The 26689-nt window shown below is 36.7% G+C and overlaps 2 protein-coding genes across 4 annotated transcripts in view; one reads left to right on the top strand and one right to left on the bottom strand.

Annotated features, from left to right (window-relative positions):
- The window catches only part of LOC149713439 (elongation factor-like GTPase 1), a 90485-nt gene extending 81024 nt beyond the window's left edge, over positions 1-9461 (top strand). The window contains exons 18-20 of one of the 3 annotated variants that reach the window (XM_089848047.1): positions 7877-8061; positions 8309-8493; positions 8575-9461. In XM_089848047.1, the coding sequence (XP_089704173.1) occupies positions 7877-8061; positions 8309-8493; positions 8575-8605 (401 nt within the window). In that variant the 3' untranslated portion in view covers positions 8606-9461. The other 2 variants (XM_089848039.1, XM_089848052.1) reach the window with 2 other exon arrangements.
- Positions 9462-9804: 343 nt separating this feature from the next.
- On the bottom strand, positions 9805-25145 carry LOC149713438 (protein giant-lens-like). Its single transcript, XM_089848077.1, has 4 exons — positions 24885-25145; positions 11252-11425; positions 10983-11189; positions 9805-10138 (listed from the first exon to the last, which is right to left on the bottom strand). The coding sequence occupies exons 1-4, from the start codon at positions 25032-25034 to the stop codon at positions 9923-9925; spliced, it is 747 nt and encodes a 248-aa protein (XP_089704203.1). The 5' UTR covers positions 25035-25145; the 3' UTR covers positions 9805-9922.
- Positions 25146-26689: the final 1544 nt, after the last annotated feature.

The following is a 26689-nucleotide window of genomic DNA, read 5'->3' as shown; positions in this document are numbered from 1 at the left end:
GTTTATACATGCTCCAAGAAGTAGTGATTAGTTTTAGAGTTGGCTATCATCCTCTTTCAGACAAAAACTGTATAATACGATAGGGCACAAAGTGACAAACCCTAATTTCTTAAGAAATTTAGCGCTACAACAATGGGAATCGCCTATCATACTTTTTATTATTATGTTATTTATATTTTTGCAAGGTAGCTAGCTCGTCAACCTTCTGTATCTATGAACGAACCGTAATTTCTTAATAAATTTAACGTTGCAGCAATTCGAATTGCGTATCATACTTTTTATTATTATGTTATTTATATTTTTGCAAGGTAGCTCGTCAACCTTCTGTATGAACCCAGCGTTATTCATTTTTGGATTTCCAGAATACAGTTAGGCTTTTTAGGTTTACACACAAAGCTCCATTGTAAATAGAAAATGCTTACTAGAGGGCGTGACCTTCCGGTGGGTGAGCCCGTGAGGTCAGGGGTTAGGCTAGGCGGGCGGAGAAACATTTTCCTTCCTGTTGTGCCAGTGTTATTATTGGTGACAAAAGGCCAACACAAACGAAACCTTGACAATAGGCGCTCTCTCTCTCGGTCCGTATTTCGTGTGGCTTGTGCCCTTCGTGGAATTGGAAAACTACTTATCGGATAGACATCGTGGTGGCAATGTCCAACACAAAGAGGTCAGGGTTAACAGGAACTTTCTTAGTGCTTAAAACAAGATTGACAAGACTTAGTGAAGAAGATGTATTAAAATTATAATGAAACAGTACATTTGTATGGTTTTGAAAAAGACCCAAGGTGCTCGTTACTTTAAACTCTAGAATTGATCTTTGAATAAAACAAATCTTACCTTAATAATGGTATACAATTTCAAGAAATCTGCCAAGAACTATCGGGTGTAAGATTTGTGGGAAAGCCAGAAGGAAACCTTAAGAATATAATATTGGAAATTTTGAAATGACTTCAGTACGAAAAGTTATAAAGGTTAAGCAGTGGAATGGAGATATTGCCGGTGATGGGTTAGAAAGGTTAAGGCTGTTCATTTCCAAAATGTTAAGCAGTGAATTGTGGAAACTCTGGAAATCTTAGAGAGGTTTAGCAGTGAATAGAGCGAAACTAGCACACAGTGACGAGGCTGCCATTGGGGTATTCTCCCTCGCGCCAAAAAGCAGTTCACTCCAAGTGGGAGGCTAGCCAACTTGCTCTGCCTTTAGCGTAGCTTCTTGGGAAGCAGAATACCCCAATGGCAGACTCGTCCCTGTCCCTGTGTTAGTTTCTCCATGTGTAATTTCCGATATGGTCTATCGGAAAGTCTGGAAATCTTGGAGTGGTTAAGCGGTTTATTGTCGTGTAGTGATGTTTTTCGTTGGGTCATAGTTAATTGATTGTGGGTGAGTAGTATTGAATGGAATTATTTTCACTTGCAACGTCTTTAATTTGTATCGCCTCGTTTTTTTTCGACCCGAATCTGTTAAATTTGAACTATTATAACACATTTCTTAATGAAATCGCGAGAATTTGGAAAAAGTGTTGCAAATCAGTGACATTAGGTGTAGATAGTCACTCACCATTTAAAGCGGATATTTATTTAACTAAAGTATGGACAACAACCGCAATTTTATCTGCCTTGGACGATTACAGCGCTCATGGATCTCATAAAATCTATAAGGGATGGAAAAACGGGGCCCTTCGTCTGTAAAAAAATTGCAAGTATTAAAGTATATCAACGGTCATTTAAAATCAAAGTGTACACTTTGTAAATGTATTCGGGCGGGGTTGGGAAGTAAATGATTGTATTCATTTAAGCTCTCAGTGCCAGCAAGCCTATAATTGTATACGTTTTTGCTGGTCCTCTTTGGTATTGAAAGTCCATGATTACGATAGTGATATATTTCTGTTTGTACTCAACGATCCCTCACCCCGCGGTCACCCGTCAAGTTCTCAGACATTCCTATAACTAACTAACTAGGTGGAAGTTACTCCCTACAATGCCAAGAGCCACCAATCCTCCCATAGTCAAAATAACGGGACGGTAAGGCACTGTACATGGAAGCGTAGATGGCCGGCTAAGAGACCCGTAACTCAAGCAGCGCACCCGGCCTAGAATGTAAATTAGGCTAAGAGAATAGCGTGGGCTTTAAGATGCATGTCGAAGGATTGGCTTTATCTATCACACCGCCTTAAAGAACACACGCAAACACCCTGAACTAGAGAAAGAATACCAACTAGATTGGGAATTTTTTAACAGAATTGTCAGTTTTCATAATTATCCCTCCCGACTTGCGTAAATTTCAACCGATTTACTTTTTCGAGGATTTTTAGCTGCCATTTTGGAAAATGACGGCGAAGTGTAAACAAAATTTACTGACGCGTTATTTCTGATAAATTTCAACCAACTCGATTGAAATTTTCAACACTAAATCATTATATCCCTTTGATCAATGGAACTAATGGTTTAATCTTCACAGAAGTAAATAAGTTGGAATTACAAATAGTTTTCACAGGCGACAAGATGTGTCTAATATTGTGCAAGACAAACGGTAGTTAGAAGACCGTAGGTGTAGTGTTTCTGCACCCTCTTATGTATTATTTGCTGAATAGACCATTCCATTAATTACTTGCAAATAATCTAAAACACAGGCGGGAGACGGCCCTTTTAAGTTATTTACCTTGTGCCATGAGGCAAAGCTAGACGGAACCCGAGTCCAAGACACGTTGGGGCTAGCTGACTCGCACTGCCTCTAGCAATGCTTTTCTGCGCGAGGAAAATTACCCAAGAAGGTGGCCCGTCCCTGTGGTGTTTGCTTCTCTTCTGGAATTGATGGAATGGTCTGTTGACCATCGGGTTCCAAGGTTTTGAAATTGCATGGGTTGCGTGTGACCTTTAAGCGTGCCCACGATAGAGGCTCGCGTCTTGAGGGGAGAGCTGGGGACGTTTCTGTCTATGGGTTGGTGTGTTTACTGTTTTTGAACCTGTTGGAGAATCATCTAAGGTTGGAAGATGTTGCGGAGGCATATATACTGATGGCTCGCGCGAGCCACGTGCTAGAGGAGAGGCCCTGCGAGCGTTACAAGAGGCCGGAAAGGGCGCGCCACCTACAATACCCACTCCACTTCTTAAATTCACCTCGTAGATAAATCTTATGCCAAGGATAGGTTCCTATGTACAGGGTGATATCAACTCTCATCTGAAGTCACGTACCAACCCCAGTTATAATGAACATTTAAGGGAATAAATTATTTACAGACTGACGAATTATGCTTTATAGATGGACGTGACGATTGCACTGTAACTATACGCATTTAACGATCGAATTCCTAATATAACTTTAATCGATAGCTGTTTTAATTGTATCACGAAGCGATCGCTCCTATCGCTGTATCACGAAGCTACTTTGATTCGATCTTTCATTAATCCTACCTCGAACCGATTCTTCATTATCTCTACCTCTAACCGACCCTTCATTTTCTACTTCGAATCTAAAATTCACTAATCGTTCATTAGTTGTAGCGCTAATCTATCCTTCATTAGTTGTAGCGCTAATCTATCCTTCATTAGTTGTAGCGCTAATCTATCCTTCATTAATTGTAGCGCTAATCTATCCTTCATTAATTGTAGCGCTAATCTATCCTTCATTAATTGTAGCGCTAATCTATCCTTCATTAATTGTAGCGCTAATCTATCCTTCATTAATTGTAGCGCTAATCTATCCTTCATTAATTGTAGCGCTAATCTATCCTTCATTAATTGTAGCGCTAATCTATCCTTCATTAATTGTAGCGCTAATCTATCCTTCATTAATTGTAGCGCTAATCTATCCTTCATTAATTGTAGCGCTAATCTATCCTTCATTAATTGTAGCGCTAATCTATCCTTCATTAATTGTAGCGCTAATCTATCCTTCATTAATTGTAGCGCTAATCTATCCTTCATTAATTGTAGCGCTAATCTATCCTTCATTAATTGTAGCGCTAATCTATCCTTCATTAATTGTAGCGCTAATCTATCCTTCATTAATTGTAGCGCTAATCTATCCTTCATTAATTGTAGCGCTAATCTATCCTTCATTAATTGTAGCGCTAATCTATCCTTCATTAATTGTAGCGCTAATCTATCCTTCATTAATTGTAGCGCTAATCTATCCTTCATTAATTGTAGCGCTAATCTATCCTTCATTAATTGTAGCGCTAATCTATCCTTCATTAATTGTAGCGCTAATCTATCCTTCATTAATTGTAGCGCTAATCTATCCTTCATTAATTGTAGCGCTAATCTATCCTTCATTAATTGTAGCGCTAATCTATCCTTCATTAATTGTAGCGCTAATCTATCCTTCATTAATTGTAGCGCTAATCTATCCTTCATTAATTGTAGCGCTAATCTATCCTTCATTAATTGTAGCGCTAATCTATCCTTCATTAATTGTAGCGCTAATCTATCCTTCATTAATTGTAGCGCTAATCTATCCTTCATTAATTGTAGCGCTAATCTATCCTTCATTAATTGTAGCGCTAATCTATCCTTCATTAATTGTAGCGCTAATCTATCCTTCATTAATTGTAGCGCTAATCTATCCTTCATTAATTGTAGCGCTAATCTATCCTTCATTAATTGTAGCGCTAATCTATCCTTCATTAATTGTAGCGCTAATCCATTGTTCCTTAATTATAGCACGAGTCTATCGTTCACTAATTATAGCACGAGATCGTTCAGTAATTGAAGCACTAATCTATCGTTCACTAGTTGTAGCACTAATCTATCGTTCACTAGTTGTAGCACTAATCTATCGTTCACTAGTTGTAGCACTAATCTATCGTTCACTAGTTGTAGCACTAATCTATCGTTCACTAATTGTAGCACTAATCTATCGTTCACTAATTGTAGCACTGATCTATCGTTCACTAATTGTAGCACTGATCTATCGTAAATAAATTGTAGCACTAATCTATCGTTCATTAATTCTACCATAAATCAATTAACTACAAAGCTTTTTTTCCTACGACAATCATATTTTGTTATTCAATTAATCTGAACCATGTTTCTTCATTCCCTGCGTGTTAGAGAAGATGAAACAGGTAGATCTTTCGAAGATGGAGAGCAACGGACAGAGAGGGAGGGAGGGAGGGAGGGTGGTGGTGGTGTTGTAGTGGCGCCAGGAAGTGGTGGCGACTAGGGGCTAAAAGAAAGTCTGAATGCTCCTTTATCCCGGCGTCCGCAGCACGCGTCTTACAATAAAGAAGCAATAGCACGTTGAATACCGTAGTATTTTTGCTTTAACCCAGATTAGGCTATCATTTATACTACTTGGCCCAAGCTGTGCTCCTCCTGAATGAACAGTTTTTTTCCTTCACAGTGGACCACCCCTTTAGCCCCATACCCACGTAAACTCGTGAAAGTACCATTTTGCTTGATGTAGTTCTTGGTGTATGAGCATTAAAATTCCGTTAATTTCCCCACGCCTTTTTTCATTGTTCAACAATAAGTGTATTTTCCAATAAGAGTTAACTCGTCAATTACATTAATACCAGTTTTGCACTTCCAAATCTTTTATCACCTAGAACACAAAAGTTTCTAAATTAAAGCATTCCCAAATACCGCAAAAAACCGAACTAATTTCTGGGTAGGGAAATTAAATGAAAGGTAATATTAGAGTGCTAGTTGACCGATAATGAAAGAGAAAGAGAGCAAGACTGGTATGGTGTTCATCCTAAACATGTGGCAGGGCTTCCACCAAAGGTTCACGCAATTGCTAGTTTTCTTTTCATTTATTGTGAATCAATCGCATTATATACCCTAAATTTCCAAAAATTGTTAAAGAGGCATACGCTTGAATTCAAACGTCAACAATAGCTATGTTTAAAATTATTTAACTATAATTAAGGTAAATTAATGACGATTAAAATAATTAATATCAATTATATTTATATAATTATTTAAGAAAAACCTCTTCATTGCGTCTCGACTTGGAGAGGTTTATTTTGGTTTCCCAACTTGTAAATTTATATACTAGCGCCCGTATCCCAACAGGCCTTTCTACAAGATTTATTTTGGTTTCCTAACTTGTATTGGACTAGACTATACAAAATCATAGATATAGTTTTTGTTGGTTTAGTTTGACTTTCGGTGAGACGTCAATGATTGACGGTTTGACCAATTTGTTTGGAAACATTCGTGGGAGTTGGATGGTTGACTGGCTTCGAGAAAGAGAGACGAAAAAATATTTCGGCCGCGTATCTAAATGGCGCCATTCAGATTCGCCAATTAGTTAAAATGTCCCCACCGCATGGGGGCGCTTCAAAGGGCTAAAAACATCCCTGGGGCCGTGGAACAACACTACATTTTTTAAGCCACATGGACTACTAGTTTCACTTGGTCTTAAGAAGATGTTGACTATTTTGTTGTTATATTCGTTCATCTTTTTAAAGGGGGAGTAAAAGAGAGATTGATGATTTTGAATGGGAGAGAGTTATGATTATTTATAACAATGCATTGCGCATGTGTTATGCGCATATAAATGAACACAGAGTGAAAAGGGAGAGGTGATATTTTAGTTCAATGGTGATTTTAAAAGGGAGGGAATTATTATCTATACAGCATGCAGTACAATGCGGAATTACTGTGGACATATTAATGAAAAAACAATTGTATCTGTATGTATTTTTATGAACACACAAGAATGTCATATTGCCTTATGTGAAATGGGTAATCTGGGTCTGAGATCGAACAAAACTGGTGGGTTAAGGACAATATTATATATACTATCTCGAGATTATCAGGCAATGTGAAATTCGTAATTTCCAGTAAGAGTTTTTAGAAATGATTCTACACTTCTACAAACTCTTACAAGATACCTTTGGCAAGGTGAAATTGGTGTGTAAAAGATTAGCCAGAATGTTAGGGCGACATTTTATTTAAGTTTTATAAATACGACCTAATAGGCAGCTAAGCCATTTGGTTCTCTTTTGTCCATCGTGTGAGTAAAATTCTGTAGCTTGATCCCATTCAAGGCAGGTGTGTTTTTTTTCCAACCGTGGAATGGGGTCCGGTAGCCAAGTGTGTTCTAAAATCACGTAGATTCTGCGTTAGTGCGTCTTGGCTATAGTAAAATGAGTGAAGTTCAAGAGTAAACATACCGGGAGGAATTTGCACGTGCGTTTCAATGGCGTACAGGTGGCAACAATGGCGCTCCAAAGAGTCAAGTATCGAAAAGTTTCATTCATTGATATTTTTTTGAAACATCCATGAGAAATATTTTTGGGGGACGTCTACCGTTAGAGGTAATGGACCATTCCTGTAATTCCATCAGAGAAGCAAACACACAGGAGGGTTATTTCTTTCGAGCCAAGATGCACCGTAAAAGGCAGTGCAAGCTGGTTAGCCTCCCATTTCCGATTGGCGTTGTTTCTTGGCGTGAGGAAAATAGCCTAACACGGCGGCCTCCCCCTGTGTGATGGTTTCTCCTCAAGTGATTAATGCAATGGTCTATAAAGTAAATTCATTCCAAAAGACAACTCTAGATGGCGCCAAACGTATAAGTCATATTCGAAACAAGTTCGGTTTGATAATTTATTAGCAGTGGGAAGCTTACGAAACTTTTCATTCTGGTCTGTGATTTCGATTATAGAATGATAAAAGATCAAAGAACAGCTGTTTCAATAGAGCATGCTAGATATTTTGATCAAAGAGGTAAAATGGAGGGATGGTAGAGTGTGGTTGACGACAAAACTTATGTTTATCCCCTTTTAAGAATGCATTAAGGAATTTTTAATGCCTTAGAATCTTTTACTTCGCGGAATAAAAATCATTAACTTCTGCTTGTTGCTATAATTATTTCGTTTGAAAATTCCTAATTAACGTTAAGAAAATAATAATTTGTTTTATTTATTTCTAGGAAAAATGTACGCGGTTTTGGGAAGACGTCATGGACGTGTCTTGAGCGGGGACATGCAAGAGGGCTCACAGAGATTCTCAGTTACTGCAGTTATACCCGTTGTTGAGAGTTTCGATTTTGCCGAAGAAATTCGCAAACAAACCAGTGGACATGCCAGTCCACAACTTCTCTTCAGCCATTGGGAGGTATGTTCATTTTCTTAAGTCATAGTTGTGTTGGGCTTAGAAACTCATTTATTGCAGAATATAGTTTTCAATTAGAAAAATTATAGAAATTGATAGTTATCAATGTGATGTTATCGTGATTACCTGTAGATGAAAGTACTCAATTCGTCGTGTTGTTTTCTGGGAATTGCCTGGCTTTTGAAATCTATACCGCTTGTCACTTGCATTTACTTATATAACCTTAACCATAAACTTAAATTTGTTTCAGGTAGTGGACATTGACCCTTTTTGGGTTCCTTCGACCGAAGAAGAGTACGCTCATTTTGGGGAGAAGGCAGATTCGGAAAACCGTGCTCGCAAGTACATGAACGCCGTACGCAGAAGGAAAGGACTTTCCGTTGACGAGAAAATCGTCGAGCATGCCGAAAAACAAAGGACACTCACTAAAAACAAGTAGACATTGTCAATACTTGTATGGTGCTATCAATAAATAATTTGGCTTAAGATACCTAAAATTGTCGCCGCTCGAAGCAGCCTTCGTACGTGTTATGACTGCCTAAAATGATTCACCGACTTTAAAATCGCTGCTTAGTTAGGGTGCAAGGTAAGGGTTGAGTTATGTCATGAATATTTCAAGTATTTGAGGTTTATAGAGGTCGGGATGAGTAGTGAAATTTTTGGTACGTCATCTTTGCGGTCGGCGTTGCGGGGAACTCTAATGTGATCCTGAAGTGGTGGCTCCAAATCAGCTAGGTCAACATGAAACGTGAGTTCCTAACTGTTTGTTTAAGGCTCCTTCGCTTTTGAAAACGGTCATAGTGAGGGTTGCAGTTACATTATTGAGATCGTTGGTGTAAGTATGCTCTTAAAAAATCTCTAGTTTTAATGGCCTGCCCAGACTGACACATTTTGCTCGTTCGCATCTTCGCTTTGCTTGTTTGCAAGATCTCGCTACTGTCCACATTGAGGTTTTGCTACTTTGCGTCCTCACCTCGCGAAGATACAAATTTCTCTGGGCCAAGAATCTCGCGCCTTCGCGAGGAAAGCACCAATCACAGACGAGAGGAAAGCTGGGGTGTGGCGTCTATTAGTTTTTTTTTTCTAGATGGACAACGTAGATGGCGCAAGGATTGCTAAAATTTAATTGGCAAAATATTTGCGTGTATCTGAACAGTAGCAAAAATATTTTTCGTAATCTGTTGCTAAGATGCGAATAGACGAAAGCGCAAAAAAAGCGAGCACGAGCTCAATGTGGACAAAGCTAATTAAGACCTTGTAACGGCGGAACGTTCGTCATCTGTCAAATAAAATCTATCATCTATGACATCATAATTGCCTCACTCTGAATTAAAATCCACCACCATTGAAGGGTGTTATCCTATTTTAGAATTACATTTATTTTGCTCCAAAATCCAACATTCATATGGTTAAGAAATTTTTATTGAACTATTGAAAGTAGTGATGCTTTTTACAAATTTACACTTTACACGGGCGCAGCTATTTACAAATGAGTGATACCAGATGCTATTGACTTTTGTCCTGCGTAGTGTAAGACTAATGGTTTCTATAGTACCTATTCCTGTTAGAATGACATTCGTTAAAGAAGCCGAAATGTTCTTAAGCTGTTGGAAGAGCTCCAGCGGTCGATTATAAAGGTCTCAAGTCAAGGGTGATGTTCGTAAGGGCCAGTACCCACTGGACACTGTGATCGAAACCAATAAGCAAGTTGACGAAAAGAGATGGATTTCAATGTGCTCCAAGTCTTTCAGAATCGAAGTAATTAATTTCCGATGTGAAATTTATAGCAAATAATTGCCAGAGTTCAGCCACGACCGCGAGTCCGCGATATGGAGTTCGTTCGCGATAACAACTCCGGTCTCTTTCAGTGTCTAAATATGGCGTTGCAGTATCCACTGTACGTTTTAATATGGTCTCGTTTGTAAACGGTGCCATAGAAAACGTGGTTGTCCGTGTGGTGTTCGGGACATTTGAATCCGTGCGGACATTGGCATAATGTGTTTGTGTTCACTTCCTCGACGTCGATGCGCTTTTTCACCGAGAACAATCTACAAGGTTCTTTACGCTGGCATCGTAACCTCTGAAACACAATTTACAAATACATAAACGTTATTTGCTATCATTGAAAAATATGCCTAGCTTAGGCCTTTGCAAGATGAAGATTTGCAACAAGTATGACTTTGAAGGGATGAATGGAGTGGAAACCCCCATACCTATAGCGTTGCCTCTGTACCCCCACCTACGGCACCGTAGTCCTCCCAGCATCCTCAGCTGTTAGGTTGGGTCGTACCGGACGAAATTGTAAAGGACGCTCCCTAGATCTCATACAAATAAAATGGCGCTACGCGGCAGCACTTAGCAATCGCCTACAGAAGGTAGGGGCGTGCGCGAGGTACACTGGGAGATTTACGGTGCCGCAGGTCGCCCATCATCATTTCCAATCCATCTCACCCCCCTTATCCCTGGTATGACACTTCCCATTGTTTTCTGTAATTCCGAATTTCGTAAGGAATGTTTGTTCAATATCATGTTATAGATAGGGGTTTATACCTATTGGCTTTACCTCAACAAAGGGGTGATAACTTCTACCCAAGCTAGTTTTGATTATAAGAAACACACCTCCATTAATAGATTTCATTGAGTGTCATACTTGTTGTTGCTACGTTATTTAAATCAAAGCGCGGGTCCAGCGGGTCCCCTACAAGGTGACTTTCCCCTGTACTCCAGTTTTGGCTTGGCAAAGGCTTGTGGGCGGGATTTATAAGTGCACTTATAAATCCCGCCCACAAATGTCTCCTGCCTTCGCCACGCCAAAAATAGAGTTCGTAAGGAAAGGGACCCACCTGTAAACAAGCCACAGGCTTAGTGTGGAAATTCCTTCATAGACAGAAAGCTTAGATTACATTAAATTAGCTATTACTTACAAATTGAGGATCGCAAGCGAAATTATATCTGTTAAGGACACCATCTTCCGTCTCTTCTTGCTGATGTTTGAACATATAAGCGACGCTGTGTTTCGGACACAAACAGTTGATCTTCTGAACTGTCGTGTTACCCGGTAGTATTGTCAAAGTCCACGTGACGTCTTTGAAATATCTGCACGTGGGCAAAGCACGTATTGGCTGACAGATCTGCAACATGTATTATTGTTTTAAACCTATAAGGTGTAGTATTAATTAAAAGCTGCTCTTACCTTAAACTGCCTGGACTTGTCCACGATGGTAAAGCCATCATTGGAGTTTAGTGTATCTGGGCATGGGGCGTTGTGTGGGCAGCGACATTGCCGTTCTACCCATGGTGTGGCGTACGCGTCTATCCTGTTGCAAACTGTATACGTTGAACATTCAGGAAGGTCCGTCTCGGAGTGCTGTTATAATTAGAAAATACTTTTATTAAGGTCCAAGTCCAACATGGTCAATTTTGGCACACTCTTAATTTAATAAAATATATAAGAAATCCTTAAAAAGCCGAAAAAACACAAGGATTATGTTTCACTCATTTCAGATGCTGTAGTGTGCCATACTTTTTAAGGGACTGGAATGGTCTTATAATTTCCCATAAAATGCAGTAATATCCAAAATATCCTATAAAGTCCCATCTTCACCCTTAATTTCATAAATATCCTATAATAACCTATAATTTCATAAATATCCTATATTAACCTATAATTTCATAAATATCCTATATTAACCTATAATTTCATAAATATCCTATATTAACCTATAATTTCATAAATATCCTATATTAACCTATAATTTCATAAATATCCTATATTAACCTATAATTTCATAAATATCCTATATTAACCTATAATTTCATAAATATCCTATATTAACCTATAATTTCATAAATATCCTATATTAACCTATAATTTCATAAATATCCTATATTAACCTATAATTTCATAAATATCCTATATTAACCTATAATTTCATAAATATCCTATATTAACCTATAATTTCATAAATATCGTATATTAACCTATAATTTCATAAATATCCTATATTAACCTATAATTTCATAAATATCGTATATTAACCTATAATTTCATAAATATCCTATATTAACCTATAATTTCATAAATATCCTATATTAACCTATAATTTCATAAATATCCTATATTAACCTATAATTTCATAAATATCCTATATTAACCTATAATTTCATAAATATCCTATATTAACCTATAATTTCATAAATATCCTATATTAACCTCTAATTTCATAAATATCCCATTAAATGCTATAAATATCCTACAAATATTATATATATACAAAGTCTAACTTTCCAATATAAATTGTTGTTTAGTAGCAAAATAATCCGTGAACCTCTTTGAATATAGGACGACTTGTTCTGATTAAACTTAAATCCACATTTTAAAATTTTCCGAGTTCCTCTCTTTTCTAAATGTTGCCCTTAATCCTCTATATCAGAATTAAATTTAGTCTAATTTCTTGACATAATCTATTTTTCTTATTAATAACTTTGACATGGCTTCAAACTTTTGAAAGGTAAATCGTAAATTTTTTGATTATCCTATCCGCCAAAATTTTGTACACCTGATTTGATTTCCGTGATTACGATTTTTTTGGAGATTTCCATAATATTTACACTGATTCCCCGTTATCGTCGCAGATTACTTATGATTTCTGTTTGAATTCCAATGAAGTCCGTTGATTTTTAGGTGAATGCCTTGATTACCACTGGATTATTCGTGAATTACGATGAATGCAGTGAGTATTGAGTGATTATCTCTACGTCTACTGATTACGATTTTTCTTTTGGATTTTCGAATTCCTCGATTGATTATGTGTGAGTATTTCACGAAATGTGTGATTACCGAGGAGATAATTTTGTGATAAGTTCTGATTTTCTCAAGGTTTAACGTGATTTCCAGTGTTTATCGGAGATTTCTGATTACCTTTGATAACCCACAAAAATGAATGTGATTTACTGATGATTTTCTAAGAATTCTAGAAAACAAGTAATGTATTTCTGCGATTTTGAAGGCATGATTATTCAATTGACTAACCCCTCGGAACAGATTTGGAAGAAATAAGGCGTGCGGTTAGACTATAACCTGGATAGGATACTTAATTATTATTCCGGCAGTGTGTTTCTTTCGGTTAATTTCGGAGTACGTTTCCGTCTGATAATATCAGTTTTTCTTTCACTGCCGTTCTATTAGTTTTGCTATTAATTATAAAATAATAATAACTCCATGCGGGTAATAGCTAGTTAATACAAAGTTTCGATAGGTGAGTAATAGTTAAGGAATGTTATAGTAAACGCCACTATTTTGACTCTGATGTTTTAGTTGAGCTGACGATGGAGTCGAAATTGCGTGGGAAAGTGAAACCATGCGAATAATGCCGACACGGTCAACCGCTTTGCTCGAGAATGCCTTCTCTATTTATAACAAGCACTGTCGTCTTATTCCCGCTAATATCTTGGCGACAACTAAAAGGCCTCTTCGCTTATACAGATAAGATAACGCAACTCGCCTATTACCGTCAAATGCTTTGTAAATCAAAACTGACATTATCATAGCGTGTACTGTATTCAATTCTCCTCGATGTTGCTTCTGTTCTTTATGCTCCTACCATCGTTATTATCAGAGATAGGTGTAATTTTAGAAGTAGGAATGGAGAACGGTTAGTATTTACTTCAGTCCGATTCATAGCCCAGTATAGAGCCCCTCCCTCCAACACGTAACGAAAAGTTTCAATTATCTTATTGGCTCACTAAAACTACGTTTTAATGACGTTGCTGACGGGGACGGCGGAAAATACGTAATTCCTTTTTACCTCTGTCGCTATGACCCGCCTCTTCTTTCATACCCCTCCGTCCCGTGGAAGGGGGTCCGGGACTTTGACGCGCTCCCAGATTACTCTGTTATCCATTCTTGCTTCTAAAATTACATCTATCCCTGTATATCAAAGGCTAATAGAAATAACTGAAAGTAATAAGGAATAGGGATGTTAATGAAAGCCGTTAGTAGTAAAATTATGTTAGCGACGTACACCAACCCTCCAAGTATTGCGTTTTTCTCTCTAACGTCTATTAAAAATCAACCAATCCCCTTTATATCATCTTAGATTCATTAGTGTCTCCCCCAGAAAATAGCTAATTAGGTTTATGAGGCATTAGATATTTCGTAGTGCGAACCTGGTTGCTAAATATAATTTGGTTGTCCCCGTACTAGCGTAATATTCATAAGAGAGGTTCCCCTAGTATACCACGGGTGTTGGGCAGTAATAACAAGTTGGGAAAACGAAATAAACCTCTCCGAGTCGAGACGCAATTAAGAGGTTTTTCTTAAATAATTAAATAAATATAATTGATATTAATTATTTTAATCGTCATTGATTAACCTTAATTCCAGTTAAATCGTTTTAAGGAACTTTATTCCTAAAATCATTTTAAACATAGCTATTGTTGACGTTTGAATTCAAGCGTAACAATTTATGTAAATTTGGGTATATAAGGCGATTGATTCACAATAAAGATAAGAAAATCTGCAATCGCGTCAACCTGTGGTGGAAGCCCTGCCATTGGGATACTAGACGTTTTTCGTAACCCTTGCCGATCGCCGCGTGCTTCTTAATCCTAACGATGGGAGTAGAAGCCAAAAATTGCTTTCTGCGAACACGTTTGCTCTAATTTACCAGCTGCGAATTCCGTGACAGACACACAGACATGTCCAGTGTAATACCACTCCGTGACGTCATCGTTACTCTAAGAGGTAAAAAAGCGAAAGATCTGGGCTGAGGCAGTGTCTGTTAATTAATTAATATTATTTGAGTATTTACCTAATATTTATCGATTACTTATCGAATAATTTTCGATTTTCTTATCGAGTATTTATCTAATATTAAAACTAGTAAAATCGATTATCGTTACTCGGTACAAACGAGTACTCTTCATGACTAATTCTTATGTATGTGGTTTGCTGTTTTTATGTAGTGTTTAATTTTATGAGAGTTGCGCCCTCATATGATATGAGCGGACGGATAGCGGTTTCCCGAAAACGCATTTTACCCGTTACAGCAATTAGCTATTTAGCGGTTCTCGTAAATACGGTGTAACGTTATAGCAGTTGGTTATTTCTACCCCAATAGTATTAACTCAGTTCAAGTTTTCTTATTTGAACACCAATTGTATTACGTAAGCTCAGGTTTGGTTATTTGAGCCTCAATTGTATTACGTATGGTCAGAAGTAAATAACTCCAATAGCATTAGGACAGATAAGGTTTGGTTAATAGAACCCCAATTTTATTAAGTCAGGTTTGGTTATCTGAACCCCATATAGTATTATGTCAGGTTTGGTTATCTGAACCCCATTAGTATTAGGACAGGTAAGGTTAGAGAACGGCTCTTCTGGGAACTACTGATAGGAGGTACACCCAATAAGAAGGAACCCAAACACTTTGAAATGCGCCCTACAAGCTTCCCAAATTCCGATTAACTCGAATTAAATGAACCGTAAAACCACGTGGACCGGACTTATTATTTAGTTGGGCATGGTAAACTTAAGGGAAAAGGTGATCTTTTATATTTTTAGGAATAACCTGTTTCTTCCTTTAAATTTCGTACAAAATTCTACCGTAACTTGGTTCTACTTTCGAGCACTTGCCAAATAAAGTTGGCTTCCGCATAATTGATTTTAACTGCAAAGTTATGTACTTCTGCTTTTTAGGTTATCCTCTACCTAATATGACGATAGTTTGATTGCCTCTGTGCTCGTAAGCCCACTCGAATCCTTCATCGTGCACTTCAAAATGTAGATAAGCGTTAAAATACTATTAGTATACGTGTAACACTAACCAGAAGGGGATAATAGAAGAAGGATGACACTCTGTATCCTCTTAACACCTTAGTTATGTAACATGATTTTTCCCAGGCCCACCCTTTTTGTTTGCTCTTCAGATGGACATCGCACCGTGCTAGGGTGAATTCCATAACTGTTTGTTAGTAAATCCTCAGCAATTAACCCCCAAACTTGGTCTTGACGTGGGACAAAAATCCACAAGCACGCCTTAGCAAATAGTTAAGCGCTAATAGAGTAATGATGAGGGAACTGTATATCGCGTATGTGATTCGGTTTAGTAACCTTGCTCTAGATGTTCTGATTTTGAGAAGAATCATGTTACAATTACCGCCGTTTTATGGTACACCTCTCTCGATGAGAGATATTATATACTTCTCGTGTAACTTAGTTCTTCGAACCGATATCGTTTAAAGATAATTTTACGCTAGGTGTTATCTTAAATACAACTAATTTTATCTTTATTGACGTCGTATCCAAGATAAAACTCTGTTTCAGACTGTGCCAGAGACGTTTTTCGGCGCGAAGCATGGCACTTGAAATTCGAAATCATTATGCAAGCGAAATAATATTAGGAATCAAAAGACCCTTTTCAAGAGTCCCTTTGTTTAAACTTATACCTAACGTCTTGGGATCCACATACCGGATGTTTGGTCTTAAGAAAACAAGGTGATCCTACTATTTTTAGCCCCCCCCCCCGGCTCATGAAAATGGTCTATTACTGATATCGCAAGGTGATATAAGTATTTATATCGTTTATTTTCTAGTATCAAGGATTTTAATAGTTTTAAGTAGGGAATTAAATGGAGAGAAAAGTATTTTTAATCGTTTCATATTCATGAACAATCATTATCAGAACTTTCAAATAAAATTCCGTTATTTTATATCAATTTTTCAAAGGCTCAAAAGTTGACATATGCTAAGTCTATCACTTATATGCCCTTTTTTTCTTTTGACCTCCACCATCAGATCTACTTTTATCTACTCTTAAAAATAAACCTAGTTAAACCCAAGAAACATATTAACAATAAGTGTGACACTTATGACCATCACCGTAATAATAATTTTCTGGACTGAGATTAGGAATAGCATTTAACTAACAATGGTCCCCCACTGACATAATTACAATTTTACATTTTAATCCACAATATTTGATCGAAAGAAGCGGAAACATACACTTTTAGCACATATCAAACCGCGAAGCCGAAGCCAGAAGCCCAGAAGTCATAAAGAATATTTTAACAGACGACGCGCAGGAGTATTGGCAGAAATAGTTTTAGGGTAAAATAGGTTCGACAGTCATCCTCACAACATCACGTGTCTGTTACCATAATAACGTACTTCCGGTATTTTAAACATTAAGCTGGGGGAGCTTTTAACCGAAATTGAAAGGTCCTCTTTATACCTGGTCAGTGGAAACACAACCCCATTAGCGTTGAATACATTCATACTTATTGTTGTAATGTTACTTATGGTTAAATCACTTTCCATTAATTCGTTCTTTTGTTTTATATTTAATGATGTAAATCAGAGAAATTCAGGGTGTGCGCGTCTTGACCCACATTTTATTAATTCTCCGAATTGTGTCTCCGCTAGTTAATCTATTGTTTCGATTTAGCAGCGATTTACGATCTTTCGTGATACCTTGGATTTCCTGTCCTCCATTGAAAATAAAGGTGTCCTTCCATCTCACTTATTAATAACGCCAATTCATTGTCTTTTACATCCTGTTATTCTATTTTTTCTTTCTTGAAATCTTCTAATTTTTTGGCTAATTGACAATTAATCTTAAAGAGAGGGTGAACAGGAAAATAAAGTGATTTTTTTATCGATTCTTCTACTAATTACAAGACCTATCTGCATTGTGAACTGTCCATGAAATAGCGTCATTCTCTGAAGATAATTGGAGAAGTCACGTAATCTTTTTCTCAAAGGTGTCCATGTATAAGCACGTTCATAGGGGGTTTGTTCGATAAAGGGTAGCAAAGGGTAATCCTCTCTATTAACTAAATGCTACAAACCAAAATTTTGAGGACCCATTCGACCGAACTCCCGCACCTTGGGCGGTTTCCGAAAAGTGAAAAATAGCCTCAAAAGACCGCACTTAATGAAAGTGTTCATTGCTAACTTCTCTCAAATAATAACGGAGTAGCAAGAAGTTACATTTTCAAACGATTTCAAGCCCCAATCCGAAACATTATCTTTGATATTTTTGTAAAACGATGCTTAAAAAGATAAATTTATATTGAAGTCAGGGTAAATTAAGATGTCACAGTAAATTGTTGAGATATTAATGAGTTTTCAATGAAAGTTTTGTTTGTAGTTCAAATTTACAGAAGCAAAATCAACCAGAATAAATTTTGTTATTTTTTGGGTTTTCTAATATTTCAATTCAACCAAAACCCAACACTTTGGGCCGTTTCGAAAAGCATGGGTGTCATCAGCACATAACGATTAACATGAATTTCAGCAAAAGAGAAAATAATGAAATTATTATAATATTGCATTGTAGTTGTGAATTAGATCATTATTTGCGCTGAATTCAGATTATTTTAAATTGACGTTGTACGTAAATCCCTGTGGTTTGAAACCACTATTCCGCTAGTTTCGTATCTTATTTGGCGCATTTCTGTCGAATTGGTATTCGGTCCATTGGGAATTCCGTTCATTTGAGAGAATACCAAATTTACAAAGTACAGGTTTGTACTGTTGTAATAGGCCTAGGAATAAAAAAACATCAATTTGTTATCTAGGCCTACTGAAAGTCTGATATAAAAGGCTACACAAAATCCTGCATGTCAGAGTTAAGATTGTAATCGCGTGTAACACATCGAAAAACAAATAAATAATTATGCTAGCTTAAATAAGTATTCTTATAAACAAACTTATAACATGTACTACGAAATGAATGATAATTTCCTAGAACCAAAAATATTCTAGAGCATTCCCCAAATGCCTCAAAATTCAGAAAAAGCAGTTGTCTATTATCGGGGGATAGATAATAAAATATAAGGTAAGTGGAGCTCTGATTAGTCAAGACTAGAGATGGCCGATACTAGGCTTAACCCGATACCGATCGATACCGATATGGTATCGGTTCATCCCTACAGGCGCGTACTAAGAAAGATTTTCGCTTATTAGTTGTTAGATAAACTGAATTCAGGTACTTTTTATATAAATGAGAACTCGTCACGATTGAAATTCATAGAAATGAGATATTATCACCATCATTACGTTACGAAAAGACCTAAAAATGTCATGTAGCGTCATATAACGCATTTTAAACGAGTATCGGTATCGAACCAACCGATCCGATACTATCGGGAAACCCCGAGTATCGGTGCCGATACCGATATGGTATCGGTACCGGTTCATCCCTAGTCAAGACTTTTCAGAGAAAGAGATCAAGACTTGGTTGGTATAGGTCATGAACGTAATTTTACTTATTGTGGCTCACATCTCCTCAGTACCCAATTACTTTCTGTTATTTTTTGTATTTGCCTCTAGCGCAACTATCCGTAGCGAAGCACGGGGATTTTGATTTAGTTATAGTTCTATATGAAGGGGGGAGTGAACAGGTGTCTCCGTTTAAGTTATGAAACAGGTGCATTGTGGTGTCTTTCGTATAACTGTTTTTTAATAGAACGTCAGTACAATGGGCATTTAGTCACGGAACAGTAACAACGGCACGAGAAAGTATTTTTACTCATTTAGAGCGATTAATTTTTTTACCAACGGGAAATTGAACATTCCGGAAATAAGCTAGCATTTAGCCGAGCCAAGTGCAATTTCTTTCAATTAAAATACAATGTAGTTGAGAATAAATGAATTCCGTTTTGGTTCTCAGTTGTCATTTCCGTTTCAATATTTTAAAATTTGAAACTGTTGCACATTCTAACAAGTTGGGAAACCAAACTAAACCTCTTCGAGTTGAGACACAATTAAGAGGTATTTTTTAAATAATTAAATAAATATAATTGATATTAATCGTCATTAATTCACCTTAATTTTAGTTAAATCGTTTTAAGAAACTTTATTTATAAAATAATTTTGAACATAGCTGTTGACGTTTGAATTCAAGCGTATGCCTCTTTAACAATTTTTGGAAATTTAGGGTAAGGCGATTGAATCACTATGAATGATAAGAAAACTCGTAATTGCCTGAACCTTTGGTGGGAACCCTGCCATTGGGATACTAGACGTTTCTCGTAACCCTAGCCGATCGCAGTGTACTTCTTAATCCTAACGATGGGAGAAGAATTAACCAAAAATTGCTTTCTACGAGCGTGTTTGCTCCGATTTACCAACTGCGAACGCGGTGACAAACTCGCACGCACACACAGACATGTCCAGTGTAATACCTATCCGTGACGTCGTCGTCACTCGGGGAGGTAAAAAATTCTAGAGCCCTTAAATAGAAACCTTTCCGTTGGATCTCGGCCTTAAATCCTGATGAACGAAGATTGCATAGCTAAAGTTAAGAATATTTTGGGATATTCCATCGCGCCATGAAGTTGTACCCCCATACTTAATCGACTGGGCATCTTTCCGGTTTGAAAATTCCAGTCTTATGCAGTCTTATCAAAATCGTATTCTAGGCGATCGTGTAAAGTGGGCGGTACACAAACCCTCGATATCCGACACATTCCGGACCGTAAATTGATAAGCCTTTCCCATACACGGCCGCCTCAGGCAACACCGGATAAGCGACCCATTGGTCACGGACATTCACTCACTCGCTCGCTCTATTAATGGAAATAGAAAATTATTGACAATTTGCCTGTAAACGAGAAGCGTATGACCATGGCTCGCATAACTTGTTTTTGTAGTTAGCAAACGCACTCCAAATTACAAACCTTAAAAAATGAGTACCTGTCGCGGTACCTTTAGTTGAAAAAAAAAAGCAAAATGCAATGGTCACCATACTTACAAAGAATGTGTTCGAAAGCCATTACGTTAAATGTTTTTAACCTATGTTCGAAATGATTACTATCAATACTGATGTATAGAAAGTTTTCACACATGGAGGATTCATACCATTTACACCAGGAGGCCGGACTACCTGGAGGACAGAAATCCGTCTACTTTTTGTCCTCCAGGTAGCCCGGTCTCCTGGTGTAAATGGTATGAATTCTCCATGTGTGAAAACCATCTATTGCCGACAACGGTGACGAATAACTTTGATTCATAAGTTTTTAAATTAATGTTCCTGTATATCACTACGTAACACCAACGGTATCGAGACTGGTCATTGGCAAACGCTTAAACCCTGTATATTTTAGTTAATCATTCTGAATTGAAATCACTGTTTACTTTTAAAAATTTGATGTAATTCCTTATAATAATGAGAGTGCACATCAATTACTGAACCCTCGGTGTATGAATGGCGTGCGCAGAATACTGCTCATAATGTAATTTTTAGTATTTATAACGGTGCGCACTAAATTCAGCTCATTTCCTAGAAAAGGTACCCGGAATCCCTTTGACAGTTTTGGACGACTGCTTACACTTTTACTCGAAGTGTTAATAAAAAAATTAGAAAAAGGAAAAAGAAATAAACATCACGTAGTAAATTGTGGCCTCTTGAAAAAAAATTTCGGGGGAAACTAGTTATAGATATTACTTAATTAGCCTACGGCCACAAATAAAAGAAAAAGCACAACTTATAGCGTCAAGTGCATCAACAAGATTGAAATCGAGAGCCAAAATATAGTAACTTTTAGTTTTATCAATTTTCAGCCTGTCAGGGTTTATAGACAAAAACGTGTAACAGAGGTAATAATAGGAGTATCTCTAGATGAAACGTGGAACGTACAAACTCAATAACGGATAGCCAAACTTGGGGGAGCGGTTTGTCAGTTGCAATATGAAGCAAAATATTTCGTCTGTGACGGTCTGTGCTATATAACAAGAAAGGTATATCAAGATACCCATATTAGCTAGGTGTGATTGATGGTGGGGGGAGCATTTTAGTTTCGTTTGTGCTAACGTAGAACAATATCACGTTTCCAACTGGCTAAGGTAATGCACGAGGTTGGGATACATTAAGTAATGGGTCCTGGTTCAGGAAAAGTTTTCAACAACATCTGTTTAGTCAATAACAACAGCACAGCCTTTATAAAAAGTGACCTTTTAGCTTGAAAATGAATCTGATGCAGCTCCCGTATTCCCCATCGTCCCAAAAACCGGTGGTTAAAATAAATATTTCGACCATTTACACTTTCCAATAAATCTGCCCTCATACAATTAAACCAAAAGTTGACGGTTACCACAATACAACCGAATGAATTCTTTCACAATGCCAATGTTCTTCACTTCCCAATACTATCAAGAGCTGGAAGCGGATCTTTTCTTAACCAAGGGCCCAATATACTTGTTTTACATCTATTGGAACTTTGGAAGTCATGAAAGCCGCTGTAGACTCACATGATAACGATATTGTACATTCTTTCACAATACGAGCTCCAAGGTGCTATAGCAGATCTTGCTTTAATTCGTTTCTAGTCATGCTTATTTTTCGTGTGCCCTCCACAGACAACAGACTAGACACCATGCTCGCATAAGCTGTCTGGTTATTGAATAACCAAACCTAGCTAAAAATTGTAGGGGTATTTCATTGAAGAAATGTAGGTTCTCGTTTAAAATTTTCTCACGACTATCTTTGGGAGTATTAATAGTGGCAACGGAGCCGAACAGTCAATTACTCTCCCTCTATAATAAATTCCTCTTCATTTTTTTCCCATGATGAGAAGAACATCCTTTTACCATCAATGAAGATGCTGCTTTCATCTTGGACGAAATAATCAAGTATTTATGAAACATTTGTGACTGTCAAGTATTAGAATTAGGATTATTTATAAAGAGGTAAAAGTTTTTGCTTTGTTTGTTTGAAGGAAACTACTGAACCGATTTTAAGAATTGTTTCAACAATGAAAAGCTACATTACTGTTCAGTAATATAGACTTTATCTGATTTTCATGAAAACGCGATCTCAATTCAAATCGCAATATTTGCTGGGATGGATTTAATTTTAGAAGTAGGAATGAAGAACATAGTAATCTGGGCGCGCGTCAAAGTCCCGGACCCCTTCCACGGGACGGAGGGGTATGAAAGAATAGGCGGGTCATAGCGACAGAGGTTAAAAGGAATTACGTATTTTTCGCCGTCCCCGTCAGCAACGTCATCAAAACGTGGTTTAAGTGAGCCGATAAGGTAATTTAAAATTTTCGTTACGTGTTAGAGGGGGACCTCTATACTGGGCTATGAGTCGGACTGCAGCAAATCCTAACCGTTCTCCATTCCTACTTCTAAATTTAAATCTATCCCTGATATTTGCAAATCAAGTCGGAAAAAAGCGCTGCTGGGCTGCTCTAGCATTACGAAGTGTAGGAAGTGTCATACTTATGGAAAACATCTTATAAGCTCATGGTACTATGTATACTATTGGTTCAATACGCGGAGGAATACACAAATTTCTAAATCCTGACAACAATTATATTAAAAAGTTAGGGTTGGTCAAAAGTATAGAATATTATATGAAACTATTGGGAAATTTAGGATCTATTAAAAAATATGGTTTTATAGGAATTATACAGGACCATTGAGTTCCCGGAATTTGTATAAGCATTAATTTTTTTCTCACTATTTAATGTAAATGATACTCCCAACTTTAATTTCTCCACGGTCCAATCAAACCCCCTGTACATTTTTTCTTCCCCCCTAGTTCCGCCCATGCTTTCCGTTTTAAGTTTTAATTCGTGTTATAGTAAACCCTTCAGGCCAAAACGGAGTCTATAAAATTGCGACCGGTGTACTAGACCCACCCTATGCATACGATTCGTCTCCCTTCACGATCGAAACGATGTAAATCTCAACATCATTGCCAAGTCGTGGTCCTCTTAATGAAAAAGTAAAATACAGGTCCCTGAGTTAACGTTCTGGCCTTTCTCGCATGATTTTAGCCTCGGGCTCCACGAATATATTAAGGCACCTCCGTTTCTTTAAAATTTATGGCGGGAAAATTATCGGAAAATTGTACTAAGTCACACAGTTTAAGAACCTAACTAAGAAACGTCTACGTCAACGTGTAGCACGTTGTAAAGGGAGAATGAATAAACTCCAGAAGATCAATATTTAATGGATTAAATTAGCCATACCATTTTAAAGTGAATATCGAAAATGAATGTATTGGAATGGGAATTATCAGATTCAAATTCTTAGCTCTCTTTACCAGGTTTTTACTTTTACCTGTGATTTTCCCTGACCAATTAAACAGTATAATTAAGAATTACAGGTGTGAGTCGGTAATTTACCGTCCGTAAATTACCCGTATTTTACCAAATTACCGACTTATATCTTACTGTAATTTTAAAATGGTGATTTACAGGTAAATTACCCGTAATTTACCAAATTACCGACTTATATCTTACTGTAATTTTAAAATGGTGATTTACAGGTAAATTACCGCGGTAATAGGCCTGTTAAAATATAAAATACCATAAATTACGGTAATATTAGTTGTTCCAAAATTTTAATTGGTAATTTACCAGTAATATTTCCGTAAATTACTCTTTTTAAAAATTTCAGAAATTTCACATTTCTATAATAAGAATTTTTTTTAAAAACCAGTCAACTCTTTGAGAAATTATGCTTTAAAACATATTTATTGTAATTTTTCGTAAACATTAGAAATTTTCTCATTAGTATCAAATTCGTTAACTTTTTTCTTAAATTCTTAAGATTTCCCAACTTTCCCCCATACTTTTTGATCAAATATTATTTTTATAAATCAACTTTCAAGGGAAATATAGTCTTTCAATATATTAAACCCAACAAATGATAATCACTAAAATCAAATTTACTGATTTGGTTAAAACATTTTTAATTCCCTAACCGTAGAGCAATTTTTAAATTCTCTGACCTATTTGACGGTACATTTTAAAGATTTTGTCTAAAAATTTACGTAGAATTTTATGCATAATTATTTAATAGTACTCACCCCTTTTTGAAAGAAAACCCGATTTCTGTATCTTGATTTTAAACTTTTATGTTTCGAATTCTCACACGAAACGCTACAACCAATAACAGTCAAAACAAAGAAAAAGTATTTGCAAACGTTTATTGTCGAGTTTATTTTCTTAGATTCCATTTCGAATTAATTAAAACATCGAGTACGTAGAAAAATCGATGCACGTGTTGTGACCGTCAGCGAATTCGGCACGTGTTTTTTGAGAATACTAGGCATAGAGTTTTACGCACGCACGAGGGAAACTTTGCGAAAGGTGTACTCTCTCTCAAACCAAGATGCAAACTATAGGCTATGCCTGATAATAAAGTTAGCAACTCTGATTCTCGTATCTTTACTATTTCATTGAGAAATTGAAACGCCACCTAGAAATCTCCAGAAATTTCTATCGTTGACTAGGCAGTTCTAGCACGAGGGAGATAGTATAAGAAGTATAATAAAAATAGGTGTGACACTTTCCATTGTTTTTCATTATGATGAATTTCGTAGCAAATTTGGGTACATTACTATGTTATTATGAGTGAGGGTCAAAGAGAATATACCAAGAGGAGCAGAAAGTTTAGCCTTTCACAAGGTTTCTGAAAAGTCCGGCCACTGTTTTGGAGTACTTAACTAGATCCGGTTTTTGTTGATTGGCTTAGCAGCGACGCCTTTTAATTGTTAATTTATGTCGACTGCTTAATTTTGGTGGTGGCAAAGGGTTGATCTCTGGGTTGACCGTTGACGTACAAAAGGAAATTTTTAAGTAGACGACATAGTCACGTGAACAACCGGAAGTAGTTTCTCCCAAATGCAGAGCCGCTCCCTATTTCCAAAGTTTGTGCTCCTCTTGGTATATTCTCTTTGCTTGTTTTGATTGGTAAAGAGCAAGTTTGGTTAGTGGAAATCAAGTCTAATTCTGAAATACACATTAAAGTAGTTAGTTGATTGCATTTAGTACTTATCGTTGTTACGTTACTTACGGTGATATTGTTTGCCTCATTTTTCTTTAACTATAAATAACATTTCAATAATAAGTACGATTTTTATGATTAAATATGTGAGAAACATTTTCACCTTTACATACTTATGATCAAACGCCTTTAAACAGGGTTCACAGTTTTATAATTGTTTTGATTGGAAAGTTAAATTTCCACTGAATGAGTTGCAACGGAATACAATTCACCCAACTAACATCATTTGATGTTTAACGTGGCTGGTTCAAATTTCCCATATCGATTAAATTTAAATTCAAATTGCAATACATATAATAATTTCTAATTTCTGGCCCTTTGTGGGTTTGAAAAAGTGTCGCGGATTGCGTATAAATGCAGTTTTTAAGGACTGCGAAGCAAAACTCGTTTTTGTATAATATCTGTCCCTTCATGGAGAGAAACGTATTTTAGGAAATAAATTAGTTCTGGAATTAATCAAACTCAATCGTCCGATTTTTTTAAGAATAATGATATGATCGCAACTTACAGTTGGAATGGTCGGAAAATACAATTCATGCATAAAAACATTTATGATAAATATTCGTTGAAACCCCGTATAATTATCTGATAATTACAAAGTAATTATAAAAATATATATATAAATATATAAATAATATAAATCAGCAAATAGCCGTAGTTGCGTATTCAGGTAATAAAGTGGGTTGATAGTCTTCGTCTCGTCTTGGAGAGGTAAAATTTTGGTTTCCCAACTTGTTTTAATAATTACGAAGAAATCCATGGTGTTGGGGGAAAACTCATTTGGTATGATGTAGCGAGATAGTTAAAGAAAACAATTTGGAATAT

Source organism: Phalangium opilio, unplaced genomic scaffold (assembly GCF_054372755.1).
Source record: "Phalangium opilio isolate 3A_F unplaced genomic scaffold, DU_Popi_V2 ptg000009l_1, whole genome shotgun sequence".
NCBI lineage: Eukaryota > Metazoa > Arthropoda > Arachnida > Opiliones > Phalangiidae > Phalangium > Phalangium opilio.
The sequence above is the reverse complement of the archived record's forward strand: the minus strand, read 5'-3'. Positions and strand labels throughout refer to the sequence as shown.

What these genes read in the sequence shown, in the direction of transcription:
- LOC149713438 (XM_089848077.1), bottom strand. Translation starts at nt 25,034, where the DNA reads ATGGAATCTAAGAAAATAAACTCGACAATAAACGTTTGCAAATACTTT. An exon ending in GGGTTTTCTTTCAAAAAGGG is followed by an intron (nt 11,426 to 24,884) that starts GTGAGTACTATT and finishes TAATTATAACAG; the next exon opens with CACTCCGAGACGGACCTTCC. An exon ending in TCGCTTGCGATCCTCAATTT is followed by an intron (nt 10,139 to 10,982) that starts GTAAGTAATAGC and finishes ATTGTGTTTCAG; the next exon opens with AGGTTACGATGCCAGCGTAA.